Genomic DNA, 23,602 nt, shown 5'->3' with positions numbered 1-23,602 from the left:
CAGGTACAGGTAAACTAATTGTTCAAAGACTTATGTAACAATATAAATGGGAAAAAATGATTTGAATGCTGGGACATTTCCCTAAAAGCCTTTTGAGTCTGGAATCACATAAAGTATCCAGACCAGTGGAAACTACCAAGGCATGAATAAGCTATATCTATTATAACATGTTGCAGGATGGGTCACTGTCCAGTTTGTTCATATTTTGCACTCATGGAGCTTGCAGCTGTGGGGTGGATGAGGAAACTGTCGACTGCCCCAAACTTGCTAAAATCTGTCTCAACAGGTCTTGGAAACCTCATGTTCTTGACCTGTTTGGCGACATTACATGTATTATTCACAACAGCAGTTTTCAGGGCTTTAACGAGAAAGTCTATATGTATATTTATATAGTTCGTCCATCGTGGTTCGATGATGACCACTTTGTCATCTAGGGGGCTGAGGGCTTTGCACTGGGGTTCTATTCTCATTGTTAAACAGGCTTTTTAATTATTCAGGTTTGAAAGCAAAAACAGTAACAATAAATAGTGGTACATATTTAGACCATATTCTTTTGGTTGACTTTATTTATATTTACTATCAACATTTCAAATATTTATTAATTTATAACAAATAATGTAAACACATTATTTATTGAAAACTAAATTACTGGATAGTGATGATTTACTTTTGACATACAATATAGAATCTCTACATTATATCTCCCATTTTCATGTGTTGTACATTTCAGCCATATGTAAAAATTACAAAAAAATGTGAATGTTTAAGATTCCACTGGATAAGAAAAATACACTAACCCACGTAGGGTTGAAAATGGACAAATTCATATACATATGCTAACTTTGACTTTAAGCTGAAACTTATCAGAAAAGAGACAAATAAAACCCTGTTTGGCAGAAACTTAAATGGAGCATGCTTAAAACCAAGATATTAGTTTGACAAATAATAATAAAAAGGTTGAGATAATTGTTTGTGAGCTGTTTCATAGAGTTTACTTAGCAGGTGTACTGTATTGTGTGCTTTACTGGATTTTAGACCAGAGCCCCGAAGATGTCCTTCGGTCTGCTAAAATTACTTAACAAGTCCGATCTAATGACATTTTTTAGGTATTTCTTCAGCATTGTGTGATTGTTATGTTTGAAACTCGCTCTTGTGTGATTGTTATGTTTGAAACTCGCTCCTTGCTTAATTTGTGTTTTTATTTCATTGCGGGGAATGTGAAAGCATTGCTAACTGCTAACAGAATAAGATCCAATAGCAATAGATTATCAGGTCTAGTGCTTTTACATGGAGATACACTAAATAATGCTAGAGAACTACAGCTAATAAAACTATCCTTTGGATTTTTCTTTTCCTTTATTGATATATTATATGTGGAATTGAAGTAGATACCTAACAACCCCATTTTAGAGATCTATTCTAGAATACTCAAATCTGATATAAGCCTAAATCATCAAATTAATAACCTTTGCTCCTTCTCTCTGGCTATTATTCCCATTAAATCTAGTTCTAAATTGAAAAGGGTTGGTAATAGATTGTAACCATTTAGCAGTAATATAGTTTAGGACTACAAAGCAAACTAATTAATAGAATGCTGATGAACATTTTACTTATGTTGACAAATTTTTATCATTGCTGTAATTGGTAACTATGTAGTGTTTGTTCATGCTGTGAGGCATCAAAGGGTAGTAACCCTGAACTGAAATAGAAATGAAGATACTAAACTATATGTTGCTTAGTATGTTCAGGTTTGTTTGTTTTTCTTTTAGGATACTTTCAAGACATGTTGGAGTGAGGTATCTTTTAGGATGCTGTCTAGGTGTTATATATTTAATGACAGGCATCTCTCAAATATTTAGGGATTTACATTTTATTTAATCTAAATTAAAAGATGAAAATAACAAGAATAGCCTCATTAAAAACAGATGTCAGAGGGTTTTTTTTTATTGATAATGGAACTAAAGCAAACATTTTGAATAAATAATTAGCTTTATCATTCTCAACTCCAGGAGATAAAACTAAGTGAAAAAACATCTACATATATATGGGAAAAAAAAGGACTTCACAAACTATTGGCTGACATGAAACCAAATAAAACTTCTGATCAGATTTCAGCTAAATTACTCAACTAAGCAACGAACTAGCACCAGTATTCAAAATACGAGGGACTAAAGTAGAAAGAAGCTAATGTCCTCCTCTTTAAAAAAGGAGATAAATCTGATCCAGGAAACTACAGACCAGTATCACTCACTAGCATCACTTGTAAAATACTAGAACGCATAATATGTAGCAGCATTGTAAACTGCTTAGATAAACATACTGTCCATTCTCAATAGCATGTCCCTTGGAAATTTATGTCACATGAAACTCAACTAATGGGGTTGATGGATGAGTTTTCAAAGGGCTTTTATAGATAATAATATACAAAAGGATACCATTTTATTAAACTTCTCTAAAGCTTTTGATAAAGTTCATCACAATAGCTTGCTTAAAAAATTAAAATATTTTGGCATTAGTGATTCATTACACTAATGGATTCATGATTTGCCTGATAGAGAACAAACTAATAAAAAAAATAATGGCTACAAATCAAAAGTAAACTCACATGTACCTCAAGGAATAAACATAAATGGCCTACCAAACAGTATTATTAATTGTAAGGAAAAAAAAAAATTAATAATAGAAATGGGAATAATTGGAGCATGTCTTTCCATTCAGAAAAATGTTAAGAGTAGCAAAAAATTACACTGATTAAAAACGCCAAAATATGTAGGTGTTAAAATAAATTTAAAGTTATCATGGAATCCCTCATATTTATGAAATTATTACAAAATTAAACATTTAAAAGAAATTTTTACAAATCAAATAAGAATGTAAAACTAAAATGCAATTTATTGAACCCGGGTAAGGCCAATATTAATTGTCTGTTAAGAATCCCTCAACTCAAAACAGACAAATAGAGACGTGAGATTTATAACAAAGGAATATTCACATTAGAGTAGAAGAAGACTTTAAGTAAATCACTCAATTTAAAACTCTTCAGGGCAGAAGACTGAAAATTAAAGTAGCAATAACATAAAACTCTTAACCATAATTTACAAAAACAAAACCTAATATCCTTCTTCTTCCTCATTTCCATTGTTAAATTGGAGTGTTCAGATGACTAGACCAATATACGAGATAAACTGCACATTGGTTTTCAAATCAGGGAGCCCTCCATATAATTTTCTTTCTATAGGGGTGTTTTTGGGTCAGTGTCAGTCTGAAAAGAACTGTAGATATTACAGTATTGATTATTAGAAATTTGGCTTCATTCCGTTCTTGTTGAAAAAGCAATTGCCTAAATTTCTTATATGCAACAAAGTTTTAAGTCACAATGAAAACACCTAAGCTGAAACATCAAGACAATACAAATCATGATAAAATAAATTAAGAATTAAAAAAAAAAGTGTTTAGACTCTTAGATAACATTCAGTATGGACCCAGAGAAAACAAAAAGTTTGCATTGAACATCACAAAGTGAGGAGGTTTGATAGCATCTTGCAATATCTCTTAGCATAGACTTGTATCAAACTCCACAAAATTGCAGACTATAGGTGAAAATTTGACTTTAAGAGCTATTGAAAAGCTTGTACAACCTGATTGATACCAATCCTGTACCTGATGTTCAGTTCAAAGGTGTAATGGTAAAATTAGGGTACTGGAAGGTTCTTGTATAATTATTTGTAAATGACAAAATTCTAAAAAAAAAAAAAAAAAGATGGACTATATTTTCCTTGCCTGATAATGATGCATTATTTTATATTTTCATTTATTACAAATCAAGAAATCCATAACGAATCGCTCTTTGCCTGAAACTGATCAATTGCTCCTTTAGTCTGAAGTACAATAGTTGTCAAAAGCCTTATGATTAACAATTTTTTAAAAATCTTTTGTGTTCCTGAATGCTAAATATCCATTTTGAAACAAAAATATTAATTAATAGTAAATTAGATATGTAGAGTTTAGGTAACAGGCTTGTTTCATAAATTAAATGAGGTTAACTTGCAGCAACAAGGTGAGAAAACGAAATCATAATCTCAGACTTTCTTGTGAGAAATAAATATAAATGAAGCCTACATTGGACTGGAGGAATTTTCCAAATTTAGAACAGTCAAACATCATCTAATCAAGAAGTTAAATATTAAACCTAAATAAATTAAAGCCCAATATTGAAATTTTATTCACAGAGCTGCCTACCAATAGGTGTTTATTTTGTTTAGTCAATTTATATTTGTACATATTAAATTTTATTTTGATATATTTTAATGGAATTTCATCAATGAAATCATTGACAAAACACATTTGAAGTACCGGTAGATGAATTTTTCAAGACTAACAATAATAAATCTATACAATTTACCCATTGGCAATTGTTTTCGTTAAGTGTAATTTCATGCTTTCAACATGCTCAATGCGCTATGGTCCAATCACTTATGTGGACATTTTCGGCAATGGGGTAATTGGGAGGAGTATGGCAGTTTTAAAAAGAATTGTTTGTAGTGAAAACTCATGCCGATACACTAGTCACTGAGCCAGCCAAGTGCTTATGAAAATAGGTTTTACAGTTATTGATTTTTAGTTTCAAATTTTAAGAAGATGACCTAAATCTCTACTCAAGGCTTACCTTTCCTTAGCTATTATAGTTATTATGTTGTGCTGATATGAATAGATATGGGATAGAAATTTGAAAATCAGCCCAAGTCAAAACACAGTAGTCAGGTGTTGGGGTTGTGTGAACATTGACTTTCGTTGGCTTGTTGGATACATTTATTATGAGAAAAAAGAATATGTAGATAAATAGATGAAAGTTGGCTGTTGTAGTTTTATAACTAGATCAATTCTGGTTTTATACTTGCATTAGTAGATGGTGGTTGGCATTTTTCTAGCTTTGCCATTGTTGACAAATTTACATTGAAAGTAGGAGTTAGGTTTAATTTTGTTGAATTGAAATAAAAGAACTCCTTTTATCAGAAATAAATAATTTCCCTTACCAGTTATTGCTGTGGCTAAAAGTTAAATTGCTTAGCAGGTCAAATTCAGTATGTTTACTTTGTTTCATAGTTGACTAGTTCTTATAGTTACATGTGTTCTGGCTCCCTAAACTCCCCATTATTTACCATTAGTTAATTGCACAAAACCTACCCTGAAGATTCCCTAGATCTTGAAGACATTATTGAAACACTTTTGAAATTTATATTAGTTTGCCTTCATTGCATTTAGGATAAACTTAAATCTTGCTTTTGGATTCAATAAATGGTAATCTTGTTTTCTTTTTTAAATTTCTAATAGACAGTTTACTTATGTGTAAAAGCAAGTTTTAACTTTGTCTGCAAACCTGCACATTGTTTCAGACTACTTAAATAAAATAACAATAGTAAATAATTGCTTGTAAACACTTATGTTACACTAAGTGTTGTCTGGTTTACTATGCACCCTTTTTCTTAAAGACTTGATAACATGTGATTAATTAATGTAAAATTAATATACTTCTTGAAAAGAAGTTCTTTTTCTTCCCACTTAGCATTTAATAAAAAGCATCATATAATCAGTTTTTTTGCAGGCTTACTGTCATATATATACATTTGAAAAGAATTCTGTTGCTTAAACATTGTTGCACATATGTTGCTCACAGTTAATCTTTAAAAAGTTCAAGTACAACAGTAACAACACAATGTAAAGTTGTATTAATTAGATCAAACTGTCTACTAGCATGTTGAGCACTACAATAACAGTAAATGTACATTCTTGTTCTTCCTCAGGGACTGGTGAGTCTGGTAAGAGTACCTTCATCAAACAGATGAGAATTATTCATGGTGCAGGCTATTCAGATGAAGATAAACGTAGCCATATCAAGATTGTATATCAAAATATATTCATGGCTATGCATGCTATGATACGCGCTATGGATACTCTCAATATTCAATATATTAATCCAGCAAATCGGGTAAGTAAAAATACACCATTTTATAAATACATTTAACAACAGCTCATGGAAATGTAATATTTGCTTTATTAAAAGCTTGCACCAGAGGTGTCATTTAATCAAATAGCTCCCATTCGGAGTTATCCCATTAAACCTATTTCTGGATTTAAAAGGTCTTGTATAACTCTTTTAAAAGCAGAGAGTTTCTTTTAAAAAAAAAATATAATTAAAAAAAGCATTAAAAATACATCTCTGTGTGTTAATCCTAAACCAAGATAGAGAACTCTTTTTAAATAATCATTTTAATAATCATAAAAAATATGTCTAGTTGAAAAAATGTATTCTTAAAACTCCTACAGTGTTGTACCCCATTATAAGCTAATCGTAAACATCACATTCTGTCACAAAAGCTGTTGTGACAATGTAAACTTTGTTTGAAAATTAGTTAGTATATATTAGTTTATTTAGAGACGCACCATAATTGATGGATTTTGAACGTGACTAGTGACGCTATGACTTAGTGGGTTAGAGGCTACCTAGAGACAGAAAATCAGTGGGTGATAGGATTTCATACGGGTAAGACATATTTATTGACAGAGACATCTACTGTGGCCTTTTGTTGGATTAAACCTTCATCTGAATTGTCTACGGTTTTGGACTTAGTTTCTATACTTGTTTTAATCGTGTGTGTCATCTGTCCTGTTGATTAGTCACATTGAAATACACCCGCACAAGAAACCCAGCAGAGTAATTCTGTCGAAGTCAGACAGGCATCAAATAACTACAAGACAGATAGGCAACATCACAACTTGTATGTAAAAGTGACTCTTTAACTACTATAATCCTTCAAATTTACTTGATAATAAGTTCTGCATTTAGCTGAATATCAGATACCTGTGATTTGACATTTCTTTCTTATAGATGAATTATTCCACTGAAATGTGTGAGGGTACCTTTACAGATATCTCCTTTAATGAGATTCTAGGTAGTTTATTCATGAAAGATTTACCAAATATTTAAACTAAGCTCCTAAGTGTTGCCTGTTTTGAGGGTGGTCTTTTTAATCAGGGCTTTGTTTGACAAGTTTTGGACATTCCTTCAGATTATTATTTCCTAGCTCTTCATGCAGGACAGCAGGGGATATTGACAGGCAGGTTCAACTCAAAAACCATTATGACCTGGCAGACCACATGAGCAAAAGTGCCACTATTTGAAAAGATTTTAGAAAAACAAAACGTCCCATTTGAATATAGGGAAAGTATTTTATCCAATAATTTAAGTGGCTAAAGTAATAACAAAGAAAATTTAATGAAACAACCATTATCTCTGCTATTGAATTAATTCATTCAGAAAGATCAAAATAACTGGGGATTATTGCAGTTATATAACATAATGAATCAGTGACTAGTGAGCGGGAACAAGGGTATTGCTTAGTTTATATATATATATATATATATATGTATAGTAAACATATTTTGGGCTTAGAGACATGTTAATGGTAAATGCTACATTGTGGGTATGTGTGTGTTTTATGGCTAGTTTTTCATTATCATAGTGAACATTTTTTGTTTTGTTATCAATGTTTATAATTTCAATGTTTATAATTATCTAATTAATTTTGCTTTGTAGGAAAATGGAAACATGATCCGCCAAATTGATTACGAAACAGTGACAACATTTGACAAGCCTTGTGTAGATGCCATTATTGCACTATGGGCTGATGAAGGCATACAAGAATGTTATGACCGTAGGCGTGAATATCAGCTAACAGATTCAGCAAAATAGTATGTCTTTGTTTTTTTTTTCTATTTTTGTTTGGAGGGTGGTAATTTTAAGTACTGGATAGTTGTTGTCAATGATTACCTTAGAAAAAAAAGCTTGAATTTTTTCAACTTTGTTTAAAACGTTCATATTTGTTACATTTTTTTAGCGGCCCCCATAAGGGAAAAAGCTGCTATTAGGTTTGTGCAAAATGTCCGCCTGTCACACTCAGATCTCGAAAACTAGAAGAGATATCATAAATATTATTTCACCATGCGATGCGGCTTGAAAAGTTTAGGTGCAATGGCTACTTTTGGTTTTCTAAAAGCAAACCGTTTAATTTATAAAATTAATTATGCAGGCGATTTTTTCATAAAAATACACCAATTCAAAAACAATTACGTAAATGTAAGGGAGTCAATGTTACAATGTGTAACAAAGAAAGACAATCTTTTTGTATTTACAGTATCACTAACTCAAATATATTTATAAAATACACAAGAAAATATAAATATTAGTTAAAGGTGTTTTTTCTATTCAACTAGCTGCTAAAATTAAAAGAAAACATTTATGTTTGTTTATAAAGGTTAAGAATGCATTTTGTATGTAAATATCACACATTTTTTAAAATGGATTTTATATATGCAATGACCTTTTTTTTTGTTACTAGCCCATTGTGATGTAATGGAATTTTTTTTCCTTTGACATCAAATGAATGAATTCTTTAAATGTAATGCTAAAAAAAACTCGGTGCACCAATGTCTATAAACCCTCGATAATATTGATGGAGACATTTTTTAGTCTAGGCTGTGTGACAGTGGATTTTTTTACTTTGATGTCATATGGAATGAATTCTTCAAATAAAATGCTAAAACAACTCGGCATAGTAATGTTTATTAAACCACGTAATGTGACTCGTATTTTTAAAAGGCATGATAGCTAGATTTAGATCTAATCTAATTTTTTAAAATTAGATCTAATTTTTTTTTTTTACAGTATATCTAAATTTTTTAAAACTAGATCTGGATTTATATTCTAATTAAAATCGTTGTAGAGTCTAGATCTAGAATTTCTAGTTCTACTTTAGATTGATATAGACTAGATCAAGATATAGAATTTCAATTTCTAGACTTTAAAAAAAGTGTAGATTTTGATTTCCAAAATGTCTAGATCAATATTGCAATGCTATAATATACTGAAACTAATCTACTATTTTTAAATTTAATGTTGCATTCAGTCTATTGATAGATTATCAAGAATTTTTTTTTCATATATCTAATCTAAATTACATCTAAATTATTCCAAATTTATATTATAGATCTAGATCTAGTAGATATAGATCTTAAGATGCTAAATCAGAAGTTTAATAATATTAGTTTATGTAGCTCTACATCCTTATTCTAGTTCCGTTTAAATGAAAATGCCAATAGCTCTGTTGATAGCCGTGCTGAGACATCGAAGTACAAGCACAATATATCAATGCTGAAAGATTATCTAAAATATCTCGCCTGACATATTGTACATATCCGGTAGAGATGACATGCGGTAATGTGAAATATATCTCTTTATCAATAATAGGCTATTAGTTTGTAACCAGTTTATTATTAAGTTAAGAGCAATGCCGTCGAGCGGTATTTGTTTGTTTTAATGTTTTGGATGTTCCTTCAGAGTTGAAGATAGTTTACTTCCTAGTCCAAACCTCCCTGTATACAGGGACCATTGATAAATCCGAACGACAGTCCAGTGCGCAAACTGCACGACCAGGCAATGTTATACCCTGCTCGTGGCCATCCTCCGTCGTCCAGCGAGAAGTTAATTATTTTTAAATCCAAACATCCGAAACATGTAAAACGGAAAAAAAACAATTTTTTTTTTACTTAGGCAAATGAATCTTTGAAACATTATTACTTTTGACAATCAAAATTAAATATCGTCTTAAATATTCCTTGACAATCAAAATTAAATATCGTCTTAAATATTCCTTGCGAATAGGCGGATCCGACAGGGATCCGACTCCGACTGGGGCCGCCTTTGTAATCTTGCTTTTTTACAATATATATATAGTGTAGGTGTATATATATATATGTATATTGTGGAAGTTTTATACGTTTTGGCTACTTAGCAATATTTTTTTTTAATAACATCAGTAAAAAAAAAATAGAAGTAAACAAATTACTGCTATATATTTATTTCAGTTCATACAATTTCATATAATATGGAATTGTTTTGGAGTCTATTAATATAGTTTAAAATATTAATGTAGCTTTCAATATTTTAAAATGAGAAAACACACAAAAATTAAAGGATTTGCAAAAAAATTTGTTACAGCTACACTTTTTTTTTTTAGCCTTTATTAACTTTTGGGTTTTTTAGCATCATAAAAAAATTTCTTGCAATTTATACATTCTTATATTAATTAGTATTCTTCTAAATTTTGCTTTTAGTTACTTAGACAGTGTTGAAAGAATCTCACAGCCTGATTACTTACCTACATTGCAAGATATTTTGAGAGTAAGAGTTCCCACTACAGGTATCATAGAATACCCCTTTGATCTGGATAGTATAATATTCAGGTAGGTCTTTTGTATAGCCTTTATTGTAGACATAGGGCTGATATTTAGACTCAAAATTAAATCCTTGTCTCTTTTATAACTGTGGAAAGGTCTAAATGCATTAAATGTCATTTATTTATTTATTTTTGTAATAGCTGTGGGATAGTAAGGAAAGCTTTTTTTTTTTTTTTTTTTTTTTTTTTTTTTTTTTTTTAATGAGAGGTGGTATTAATTTTAACTTAAATCCGTCTATAATTATTTTAAAGAAATTATTTGAATTTTAAGGATCTTACTAAATGAATAAAGTAGTAAATATTTGAACCCTTTGTTGGGTACAGCTGATCTATTTGTATCATCCGATAATTTACAATGCTCATTTATGTGTGCCTAGATCTCAAAAGAATTCATGTTAAGCTTTTCTTTTTATTTAATTTGAAGGGTCCCTTTTTAGAACATTTTTAAAAAGTTAATGAAGATGAAAGCATGTTTCTATTGTGAACAATGTAAATGCATTTCAACTGCAAACACATCTAGTTTTGATACTTTTTTTTTAATGGACCTCATTCACCAATCGTTAACAAACAACATTTAGCCACGTGGTGCTCTGTCTTTTCTTTATAATTTACGATCTCTTGTTTAATTCATGTTGGTTGTCACGTGACAGTTTTTTTCGTTCTTTTATCAATAAGACCACGTGACTAAATATTGTTTGTTTACGATTGGTGAATGAGGTCCATTGTTTTGACTTAATATAGAATTAGTAAATTAGTTATCATATGCATACATAAGTTATTAAATAAAAAAAAAAGGAAAAAAAATTGTCAAAACTGTTGGGTGCGATTGGCTTTTAAAAATGTACAGCTCTTCTGTGGTTGACACACTTATACTAATTTTGCTATTTGCTTGTTTCACTTTGTTTTTGGTATTGATACTTTAGCGTCATATTGTGACCAGTAGTACAACTAACATTATATCTATGATATTCTTTTTTTTTTCAAAATTAGCATCGAGGTAATACATTATCCCACATTTTTGTTCATGTTTGTTAAATTAACAAGCAAACATTTGCTTAACAGTTATGTTCAAGTTTTTGTTGTCATTAACTTACATATATTAACAATTTTCTAGTTTTGAAATTGAAAAGTTTCACTTAATTTTCTAGTTTTGAAATTGAAAAGTTTCACCTTATTTTTGTACAAATTACTTGTTACAAAACTTAAAATCATCTGATGTCCACTTGAAATGAACTTGTAGCTATTTTCAAAAAGTAACACTATATTTGTCATTGGTCATAAATATATTGATCACTTATTGTTATCCCAGAATGCTGTTAAATAATGCAGTTAAATTTCTCAAGCATTTAGTTTCCAAGTGCTGTAAGAGAATAAGTTGTTGTTTTTTTCATCACAGCTCTTTGGTAGATATAAACTGATATCTTTTAGATAAGCAATGATGAATTTTCTTTTAGTTTCATTTGTAGAAACATCTTTGGTATTTGGTTACTATCTCCAAGTTACTAGTTACTGCAACATTTCAATGTTTTAATTATATAAAAAGCAAAGATAAAATCATTATTGGCTATGTCATTGTAAATTTTAGATATTAACACTATAAAAAATTATGTAAGGAATGTTTATTAATTTTTTTATATATGTATATATATTTATCTTCAGGTAAGATTATTTTAAATGATTTATATTTGAATTAGTTAGCTATTTTTAAAGTTTATGATAACAATGGTTAGGGTTAGGGTAAAATGTCAGTAAAAAATAATTCTGATTCTTTGTGTCAAATCTCTTCAGTATGTAATTGGGTTGTACAATTGTAAACCACAATTAATCTTCTAAATCGAACTAATTAAAACACTTTTTTTTTTTGTTTTACACTAAACTATATTACATTCAATTTGAAGAGCCACAGAAGTCACATGAGACTTTGATAAGGACAGTTCTAGTTAAACATGCTAAAGTGCTAAGTGTTTAAAATCTAATAATTGGTGTTCTAATTGTGAGTTACTTAATCCTTATGGTTTTAGTTTGTGTCTCTGTTATATTACATGGGAAGACAAAATGAAGTTGAACTTTTTTTTGTTTATCGTTAAGGCTAAATAATTCCCAAACAATTTTATTTAGGAAAAGATCTGAACAGAGTACTAAAAAAAAAGAAAACAAAAGTACCTATTCTTCTTTTTATTGATTTTAACTTCTTTTTATGTCTTTTTAGTAATAACATTTGTTAACCAGACTTTAACACATCTTCCATTGATACATTTGTATGTTGGTTTCTGTCAGCATATTGTCAGATGTTACTTTAATACTCATGGTGTATGGTGCTTTGATTCCAAGAACAACCACTGTACTATTAAAAAGTAGATAACAAAATATACTTTTAAATATTTTCAGAATGGTGGACGTAGGAGGTCAGAGGTCAGAACGCAGGAAATGGATCCACTGTTTTGAAAATGTAACGTCCATTATGTTTTTAGTCGCCTTAAGTGAATATGATCAGGTCTTGGTTGAATCGGATAATGAGGTAACCCTTATGGTTTTTAAGTTTGTTTTCTTTTTTTTTCTTTAACAAGAAGTTTTTTACATTGTATTTTTTTTTCCCTCACTTAAATATTTTTAAAACAGTAGCTAAAATTTACATTTTTTTTACTCCAGAACCGTATGGAAGAATCCAAAGCCTTGTTTAGAACAATTATCACATACCCGTGGTTCCAGAATTCATCTGTCATTCTTTTTCTTAACAAGAAAGACCTCTTGGAGGAGAAGATTATGCACTCCCATCTTGTAGACTATTTTCCTGAATTTGATGGTAAAGTGACTCTATTGTCTTGTATAGTAAAAGAATATTAAATTTATTGTTGTTATTTATTTTATTTTAACTCTTAATAAATATTTTTCAGGTCCAAAGAAGGAAGCAAGCACTGCTAGAGAATTTATTCTTAAAATGTTTGTAGAACTAAACCCTGATCCTGACAAGATCATCTACTCTCATTTCACTTGTGCCACAGGTACTATCATACCTTCAAATTTAGTTTTAGCACTAGAAAATAATAGTTTAGAACAATGATAACTGTAATCTAAAGTAAAAACCAAATTTTATGTGTAAACTATTCACGGAATAGAGCAGTGTTTTTCAAACGTTTTCTAGCGGCCTCCCCCTAAATGAGGATTATTTCTTTTACGGCCCATCTAGTTTGGGGAGCACTGTAGTCTTTCCCCACACGAATCTTGCTCATGTTTACAATATGTTAAATCACTAAATTTGCGTATGTTTGTTCAGAAATAGTGTTTTGTAGATAATTTTAAAGCGTTTTTTTTTCCTGGAGACAGTATTGGAGAGGCATTAGATCCCCTTTCAATCCAGGGGGTGCTGTTCATTATTCATTCCAGTATACTAAGTAAAAAAAAAACCTCAGTTTAAATATATATATAGTGCATACATCTGTATTGGGCGTGATGGTCGTCTTCATGTTAAGTAAGATGCTTTGCTGTGGATCTTTTCATTTGTTTTTTATACAAAAGTTGTCAACATAACCATGCACAATATCAGTAAATTCTCTACCATTCTAACATAAGAAAGTCGAGAAGAATCATGAAAATGGAGACGTTTTAAAATGTCTTCAAAAAGTTATGAGTTAATATTGTTTCAGACGTCTCTCTCGAAAATGGTACACATTTTAAAATGTACTTATTTTAAGATGAAACAACCTTTAAAATATTTTAAACATTGGTAATAATGCCATTTTACGTTGTTAATAATCAAAAATGGATTTATAACTACAATGAAAATGCTTTGGGGGCATGCCCCACAGTTTTAGAAATGCTGGACTAGAGCAAGTACTTAGGATAAGAAATGTTTCAAATAGGAGGTTACACTGTTGAACTGTCAAGCAATGATCTTCCTAAAGTCCTGGTATTTTTGTTTTGTGGTTGGTTGAGTTCTTGTGGAGTTTTATTTTTCATTCTAATTTCTAGAAATTCAAACTAGAAACCCTAAAAATAGTGTTCATTTTGAAGAAGCTGGGTTTAAATTGCTCTAACTACTACCTTAAGTGTACTTTTAATCTACAAATATAAACTAAAAGATAATATTCTTAATTAAGAAACATTTTTTTTCTTAACCTTTGGCAGATTCTGCTCATCATTAGAGAGCATTCAAGAAGTTCATAATAATTTTGAGCACTATTAGTTATAGCCTAATTTTTTTTATATTTTTTTTAAGTTATGTAGTATTTATTAAATTAAAATAGAGGTAAAGGAAAATCGGTCATAGGAAATGTTTATAGATGGCAATAATATTTCTATGAAGCATGTTAAGTCAAGACTCAGCCTTTCATTAGGTATAAAAAAAGAAAAGTTCCCCTTTCAGACCTTGTGGTCTATAAGGCAGATGAGATGTGAAGGTCATCTCATTCTGTGGCCTACGGTTAATGAGGGTGTCATGTGGCCAGCACAACGACCAACCGCATTTACTTTCCCCAACTAATGTCAGGTACCCATTAGAGCTGGGTGGACTCAGAGGCGCCTGAAGACCCCGAAATTAAAAATCACAGTCTTCACCAGGATTTGAACCCAGGACCCTGGTTCGGTAGCCAGGCGCTTTACCGTTCAGCCACCACGCCTCCTTCATTAGGTATAACCTTACCAGTACTGCATCATCATTTCTAGATATTCTTTTTTGTTTCTACAAGTTGAAAGGCTTCTTTGGAAATGAAGATTTATGTCCTAGCCCAAAATGTCCTGCAAGACAGCAGGGTTCCAACTCAGAATCAAAGTGATGACAATCCAAAGCGCAAACCACACCACCAGGCAGTCATTTGATATAATGAAGTTTTTAAGTGTCTTGTTTGTTTTTGTATGTTAGACAGATGTTAATATAGCTTGATTTGAAAAAAATTTCATTTTCAATGTAATTTTGACTAGATTTTCATTTATTAAACTTTATTTTCCCCTCTCTTTTGAAAACAGATACTGAAAATATAAGGTTCGTGTTTGCAGCAGTGAAGGATACTATTCTGCAACTGAACTTGAAAGAATATAACTTGGTTTGAGCACGGGGGGTGAGGCCCCCTCCTACTTGGTGTTACCATCATCCCATCACCCACTGGCCTATCTCTATGACCCCTTCACATTGCACCTCATTCAAATGAAGCCTGCCATGCCATCTGAAAAAGAATAAAATAAATGAAATGGTTCAAAACTAAACCCAAGAGTCAAAAACATGCTCAACATCAAAGAAGGTCAAGGCTGAGTGTTTGTTCTGTGTCATTTTTTTTGTTATGTTTTGGTGTGTTCTTCTCTTTCTTGCACATGTTTCACAGTGCTTTCTGGACATTTGGAACAGAATTTGCTGTTATACAACAGAAACAAAAAAATAAATCTACAAGTGGCAAACTTTTGTGTTAGGAAGAGAATATGTGTTTCTAGATGTTGGATGCTTTATTTTCTGGAATTCTATCAAATTTTGAAAGTTTACAAGATTTTCTACATTTTGTTTTGGATTCTACTGTTATTCAGAAAGCAAATGTTAAAGCCCAAGGCACTTCTTAAATGCTTAGCTTTTGCTTTTTGTCCGTTTGCTTAGGGTTTAATGAAATTTATTGTAGCTGAACTAAGTGCAGTTTTCTTAGTAACTTGTTTGTATGTGGTGTAGAGAAAGTAACACTTAATTTTTGTCAAAATGGAATTGTGATTATATTACACATGGATTGCAAGGAGATTACCAAATGGGATTTTTGAGAGTACATGTTTGTTCCCAAGCCATGAGGAAAACTAATTTGACTGAAGTGCTGGCAAGGATAGCTCTTGCACTATGGGACATTTTTTGTTTCTATCATCAGATGGCGTTTTAATGTGTTCGAGTAAACTAAGAAATGAAAGGAGGGTTCAGAATTTGTCTTTATAATTCTACTATTGTCATTATCAACATTTTTGGTATGATGAACTGTGTACACCTGTTAAGTTATATGCATCTTATTTAGATATGTTTGTACTGCCATGCCTGGAATGTTACACATATACAATTAACTGAAGGCTTTAAAAATTGAGCAAACAGAAATAATAAATCTTTTTAGATTTTATTACAAAATTGTATATGTTGTTGTTTTAAGGGTGGACCTTTCTGTTATTTTGTAATGTTTCTATGGTAGTTTCTATGCTATGTTTCTATGACTGACTGAATGGTCCACCTGTTTTATTGTGAACAGCTTCACCGGGAAGCGTGTGTGTTTGGTGCGGGATGCATTCTCTTGGGTGTTGTAGTTCAAAGATATATGTGTACATCGTACATTCACCCCAAAAATTATTTGTCTGTGAGGAGTGTTGTAAACATCACTCAATTGTCACTGATGTGAACATTTATTTTGCATATGATTGTTGTATGTGGGTGACTGGATTGCTGTGTTTGGATGGAGGGCAACTGGAACTTGTGTGTGTGTGTGTTCTACGGATGGGCAAGGCTGTGTATGTTTGTTTGTTGAAACCATGTATACAAGTAAAACTAGTAGTTGTTAATATCAGTGTAGGTTGGAAGGGGCGGGTATGGCTATCAAGTGGCTCTTATTTACACAGCAAACCCAATCCTACTACATAGTATGACGTTGGATGAGATGACCTAGTAAGACTTGTCACCACATGGATTCCTACCGCTGCCTGTCAACTTGTTTGAATTGTACATTAGTTTTTGTTTTTTTGTTTTGTATTTGACACAAAGAAATGAGATAATCAAAGTATTGTTTGTTTGAAACATTTTATTCTTCACATTTCTGAAGGAAAACTTTGCCAGTGTTCCCCCCTGTGTATGGCTCTGTGTCAACAATTTAACTGGCTACTTTTTTGTGGCTGACATTTTTTTTTTATTAGAAAACATGGATTGGAAACATTAAGTTGTATTTTTTTTTCTGTTTTAGAGAATTCCTACCCATCATCTTTTTTTTTTTTTTTTTCTCTCGTTTTTATTTTATCTTTTTTATTAGAATAACTTAATTTAGTAGTCACCTGGAAAACAAAATTATCTAGTTAAAAATAAATTTGGAAGTGCTAAATTGTAATGTTAGATTTAGCGACAGCCAACAGTAAGGAAGGACAAACTGATTTTAATAAAGATTTTGTTCACACATTTGTGTAAATATGAATTTCTTCATTGGATTTATGGCTAGGTGAAAGTTTAAACAAGTGTTTACCAATGGCTGCATACTCATGTAAGCTAGTCAGACTTGCCTTTGTCCTGCCCTAAGCTCCTTACTAAATGTCCTCTCTGGGGACTATCAAGTAGTAGCTCAATGGAAGGGAGATGATATTTGGAGCTCATATTGGACAGAAATGTATTTTTTGTTTTGTTTTATGACCCCACCTCTTCTTACACACACACACACACTGTCTCTTGTTTCTCCTGTTCTGTATTTGTTGCTTGGGTGTGTATCCTTCCCCTTTACCAAATTCTCAGTATACAGCTCAATGTATGTAGCCAGAAAGAAGCTATAGTCACACGCACAGTCTAATGATTTGAAATCAGTTTTTTTTTTTTGTATTGGATTGTTTTCTCTTTGGCCATCCCACATATAAATATGTCTACATTGATTTACTCTTCTGACATGTCTGAAATGATCCTTAACTTTGCACACAAAATTTTATTATTGACTACTATTGAAACTAAAGGATTTGGGAAAGTATTTGCTAAGAAAAATCAAATAAGTTCTCCATCTAGACCTACTTTTATTCACTTGACCTGTATAATGTTGTTTTTTTTGGCCAAATTTCTCATGTACCATATTTTGTCACCTGATTGTTGCAATGAAACTGTTTGGTTAGGTAGCCATCTGGTGTGTGTGTCCGAGGACAGGTTATTTATTTGGTTCATTCACACTATTTGTTTGTTTCACTTATTCTCAATGACAACTTTTATTTATTGCCTTTGTTTTTAGGTTTGATTTTTTGTTGTTGTTGTTGTTGTTATTTTTATTTTATTATTATTATTTTATTATTATTTTTATTATTATTATTTTTTTTTTTTGCTTTTTCAGAACTGAATGTCAAACTTATAAATAAAAACAATGATGTGCAATTCCCATTCTTTATACTGAAGTATGTTTTAGTTTTTTCATTGCTATTTTCTATTTTATACTTTACTTAATCATCCCATCATGACTATGATCATAAATGATTATTATGATTAATATTATACAATTATTCACAAGTGTAAAAAAAAAAAATACAAAAAGAAAAACCAATTTGTTGTTGGGGAAAATTTTTTTTTTGTTTGACTATTTTCCCCCCTTACAAAAACCATTGTATCTTACCCTAGGTTTCTGTTTGTGTTTTGTCCTCCAGCAGACAGGCCCTGAGTTTCTTCTCCTCCTCTTCTTCTCAACAATGCTATTTGGTTTGATTGTTTCTCTGAGCAAAACTAATGTATCTCTCTGAGACCAAGTGTTGTGTACTGGGGCTCCTGGTGTGATTGGTAGTTCTTGCAGCATGACCATGTTTTCATCTTATGACATAATACACTGTACTGTGAGTGAGTGGTCCCAGTGTCCGTTTAGCAGCGAGAGAAAGTCCCATCTTTTGTATTAATTGTCTATCTCTGTATCTCTTGCTCTCATTCTTAATCTTTTACTCTCTTTCTCTCTCTCTCTCTCTCTCTCTCTCTTATTTACCCCTTTCTCCTTTTTATAATACTTTTTCATGTGCAATTTTAATCAATTAAAAATACAAAATTGGATTTCTATTGTCTAGGGTTTTGTTTTGCAATTAGAAAATGGAATATACATATCTATATGCCGGTACATCTTAAGAACCAAGAGTCCTGCCTGATGTTTTGTTTGGAATAGTCCAATGAACTAGAGATTCACAGCAAAAGGGAGAGAGAGTTAACCTGTGTGAGTTCATGTTGAAACTGGAGCACCCACCAGTAGAAGAGATCTAGTGTAAATACAAATGGCAAATGTATTATAGTGGAATCTCGGCTAACGATACCGGTAATTTCTTCATTACAAATAAACATTTCATTGGTTCCAAGCCCTGTTGACTCGCTATGACACGTAGTGGGGGAAACTAACCGAAATTCATCTGAAATAAAGACGTTGTACCTGTTACTCAAAGTTTATCACAATATCATTTTTGTTTAAACTTAAAAAAATGACAACTTTTCTAAGCAAACTGTAAAAAAAAAACACATTTTATTTCTGAAACACGTTACAAAAGAAAGAAACTTGTTTGAATGATTTGCACATGCAGCACAAAGTAAACGCATGATTGTTGTATTGAAGTGCACTTTACAAGTCATTGGAGCAATCCCTTCTAGAAGCTTACTGCAGATTTCATTGTTAAGAGGTAGCCATTTAAAAGCTTTAATTCAGCTTGTTATTTTGGATTGTTGCCAATGTATGCTTGTAGGCTGAATGAGTGTTGAGCCAGACATCTCACGAACAGCATCGTTATGCTTTGGACTTGGAGAACTTGTGCTTTGGACCTATTTCTATCCAACATTCATGCGTAGGGTTTGACTTCTTTTGTCCAGGCAGTACCAATGTCAAGGAGTTGATTGCCGCACTGCTTAGGCGGTGGCTAAAACAAGAACTGTGACTCTTCAGTGTCGTCAACCTTAGTAAACTTAAGAATAGAGAGTACATGCCCTTTAGATTTTAAAACTCATCACCGTCGTCATTGGCTTGGGCTCTGGTTATATCTGAGGCATCATGTTGAAATGGTGCTATAAACTGAAGGTAGTCACAAAGTTAGGACCGTTCTCTGTCAATCATTCTGTACTTAAGAAAGGATGTTCAATTCCCCGCCATTTTATTTTCGTTATGTTTGACTTTCGCAGGCTGAGATTGTGCCACCATCTTGAGCGTGACTAGATCGATAGAGTGCAGTTAACACCTATTAATGCCCTTTTATAGGCACTCTAAATATCAGCAGTTGCTGAAACCCAGCGGACTGCTGCCAGCAATGTTATTAGCTGGTTTTTCTCTTCAGCATAGAATTCAGGATGGTGCAGAGAAGCTTTACAATGGCTTTCGGGATAAGAAAAAAAAGGAAGCAAAATGTCCAAATGCACCTACCGGCCGATGGCAGACATTGGCTCCAGAACTTATGCCAGTATCTTTACCAGTCCCACTTCAAATGATGATAAAATAGTTGTTGGTTGCATCATTTTGTTTTAATCATTGAAGTCGTTGATATATGATCAGAAACCAGGGAGGATTCAACAGCTACTACTGCCACATGTTCAAAAGTGTACACGTTTTGAATTGAACTTTTTAAAAGTTTGGAACAGAATTTTTTTATAAAACTTCGATTATTTTTTTCTAATTATTATTATTTTGCACTTACACTAAAAGTGCTTTTTAGTTAACTTTTGCCCATCTCTAATAATATGAAAGTTGATGGCAATATAGACATGTTTTATTTTTGTAATGAAAACAATTACAATGCCAGACCACTCGAATTAAACAGAAAGAGATTAAAGAAAACATTGAATAGTAATACAACTTTTCGCCTACAATGTGATGAGTCTGTGGGGTGAGGAAGGGCTGGAATTGCTTGAAAAAAGGGGGGGGGGGTTGAGCCTCCATGAGAGAAAAAAACGCGGTTCGTGGCTGTTCGGTATCCAGTACAAATTTTAAGGAATTTTTTTGTTACTACCGGTATTTGAAATGTTGGCTATTGAAGCCGATGTTCCATTGTATTTTCATTGAACCTCATTCACATTGTTTAGCAGTCTAGACTGAATGTGAGACACTTGACCTCTATTCAATGACTCTTGTGCTGTTTCCTGGTCCTACTAGGGTCAAGTTGTCATGTTCTGATTTAGTACCAGGAATAAAATTTTTATTAACTTTTTTTTTTCAAAACAATTTTGTATTTGTTTTTGTTTTTTACAGCCATAAAATAAGTCCATAGATTTCGGAGGAATGAGATAAAAACTAATATAGGAGGAATGAGATCAAAACTAATATTAAAAATCCCAAAGCCATGGCCTAAATTGTGCCGATGTGCCAAAAACTCAAAACTAAAAATCCCATCTATGAGCCACAATAACCAATTTCCATTTTGTTAGTGTGCCTGCTAGTGTGACCAAAATTTTGCAAGTGGGATATAAGGCAAAGGGTTCCCCCGTCAGACTTGGCGAGTCAAAGCTTGAAGAGCTGGACAAGCTCACTTACCTTGGCTGCATCATAATAAATGATGGAGAGGCTTACCATGATGTAGCGTGCCGAATAGGAAAGGCAGAGAGCATTTTCCAAAGGCTGCAGCCTATTTGGACTAGCCAAGCCATTGGACTCGAGACAAAAATACACCTTCTCAACACAATCGTCATTCCAACTGCTACATATGCATGTGAGACGTGGAAGTCATCTGTCAAAATTGAGAAAAGACTAAATGTGGCTCAACAGAGATGGCTGAGACGGATTTTGGGAGTCAGTTACACAGATCGGGTATCAAACAAGGAAATCCTTTGCCGAACTGGGAGTCGAACACTTAGTGAGGTTGTGACAGAGCGTCGCATGAGGTTTGCGGGACATGTTCTACGACAAAATGAACTACGTATACCAAGAGTTGCGATGACATGGAGGCCAATACGAGGAAAGCGCAAACAGGGACGTCCTCGTATTACTTGGCGACACACCTTCATGGAGGACCTCAGAACAGTGGACACCAGGTGGGAGGAGGCTTCAGACATTGCCAACGACAGATCTTTATGGAGACAGCTTGCTGCCCAGTGCGCCGAACATCGCGGGAGGACTTAAGTGTAAGTCTAAGTGTGCCTGCAAGACACACGTTTGATATTTAATTGATCACAGTTGGAATACAGTGTTAAAAATGTAGGTGTCGTGTATTTTAAGAATATTAGAGCTTCAGCTTCATAGCCCTGTGTCCTGAAAGTCTATCTATGTCAACCTAGCTTGGGTTTTAAACCAAGCAAGTAGGTCTATCACACAGTGTGAAGTGAAACCTTCATCCAAGTGTGAAATGACACCATCTAATAATGTATCTCATACAACTTCATCGTTTCAATGCGGGCAAGGGAGGCTCTATTCATTCTCAAGGATTTGGGATGTTTGCTTGATGTATTGTATAGACATTTAGTCACACAGTGACTTCATCGTTTCAATGCGGGCAAGGGAGGCTCTATTCATTCTCAAGGATTTGGGATGTTTGCTTGATGTATTGTATAGACATTTAGTCACACAGCGACTTCATCGTTTCAATGCGGGCAAGGGAGGCTCTATTCATTCTCAAGGATTTGGGATGTTTGCTTGATGTATTGTATAGACATTTAGTCACACAGTGACTTCATCGTTTCAATGCGGGCAAGGGAGGCTCTATTCATTCTCAAGGATTTGGGATGTTTGCTTGATGTATTGTATAGACATTTAGTCACACAGTGACGTCATCGTTTCAATGCGGGCAAGGGAGGCTCTATTCATTCTCAAGGATTTGGGATGTTTGCTTGATGTATTGTATAGACATTTAGTCACACAGTGACTTCATCGTTTCAATGCGGGCAAGGGAGGCTCTATTCATTCTCAAGGATTTGGGATGTTTGCTTGATGTATTGTATAGACATTTAGTCACACAGTGACTTCATCGTTTCAATGCGGGCAAGGGAGGCTCTATTCATTCACAAGGATTTGGGATGTTTGCTTGATGTATTGTATAGACATTTAGTCTCACAGTCTACTCCTGCAGTTCATACATTCAGTAGACTAGACCCTCTTTTAGAATGACATTTCGGACAACCAATAGTGTCCATTCTTTGTACACCACTACCTGGTTGTGCGGTATGCACGCTGGACAGTCGTTCTAGCGTCTCGATGGCACTGGTGAATCGGTAGGCGTGTGAAGGAAGAGTGAATTTTTATTGATAAATTGCACAATTCAAGTATATAATTATTTAGTTACCTTAATAATATGTACGAATTATTTATATTTTATCCAATCTTATATAATTTGTCTCCACCCCCTTTTTTTCTGGTATGTAGTGGGGGGGGCGACATAAGAATTATTTTAAAGAAATCACATAATTTGAATTTACTCATCTTAATAATAAAAAGAAGAAGAGTCAGACAAAGAAAACGATGGGAAGACAACAATGGACAGGCCTGCCATTGAAAGAAATTCTATCAAAGGCAAAAGACAGAGAGGAATGGAGAAAGACAGTCAACAGATCTTGTCTGGTACCCCAAGGGTCTAAGAGACTAATGACTAAGAGATAGGGGGATGGTAAAGTGTGGTAGTTTGTTCTTTAGGTTGTGTCTTCCCTCCCTGATGGCTTTGTGCGTTGATGAACGAACAATCTCTTTAAACATAGC

General features: G+C 32.8%; 1 protein-coding gene across 2 annotated transcripts in view; it reads left to right on the top strand.

Moving 5' to 3' along the window:
* The window catches only part of LOC106053352 (guanine nucleotide-binding protein G(q) subunit alpha), a 38,253-nt gene extending 19,892 nt beyond the window's left edge, over positions 1-18,361 (top strand). For both annotated transcript variants that reach the window (XM_056016916.1, XM_013208895.2), the window contains 7 exons: positions 5,802-5,986; positions 7,595-7,749; positions 10,171-10,299; positions 12,681-12,810; positions 12,942-13,095; positions 13,187-13,294; positions 15,255-18,361. In XM_056016916.1, coding sequence (XP_055872891.1) covers positions 5,802-5,986; positions 7,595-7,749; positions 10,171-10,299; positions 12,681-12,810; positions 12,942-13,095; positions 13,187-13,294; positions 15,255-15,337 — 944 coding nt within the window. In that variant the 3' untranslated portion in view covers positions 15,338-18,361. The remainder of the gene's footprint in view (positions 1-5,801; positions 5,987-7,594; positions 7,750-10,170; positions 10,300-12,680; positions 12,811-12,941; positions 13,096-13,186; positions 13,295-15,254) is intronic.
* The last annotated feature ends 5,241 nt before the right edge of the window (positions 18,362-23,602 follow it).

The sequence above is a fragment of the Biomphalaria glabrata genome, chromosome 18 (genome assembly GCF_947242115.1).
Source record: "Biomphalaria glabrata chromosome 18, xgBioGlab47.1, whole genome shotgun sequence".
NCBI lineage: Eukaryota > Metazoa > Mollusca > Gastropoda > Planorbidae > Biomphalaria > Biomphalaria glabrata.
The sequence above is the reverse complement of the archived record's forward strand: the minus strand, read 5'-3'. Positions and strand labels throughout refer to the sequence as shown.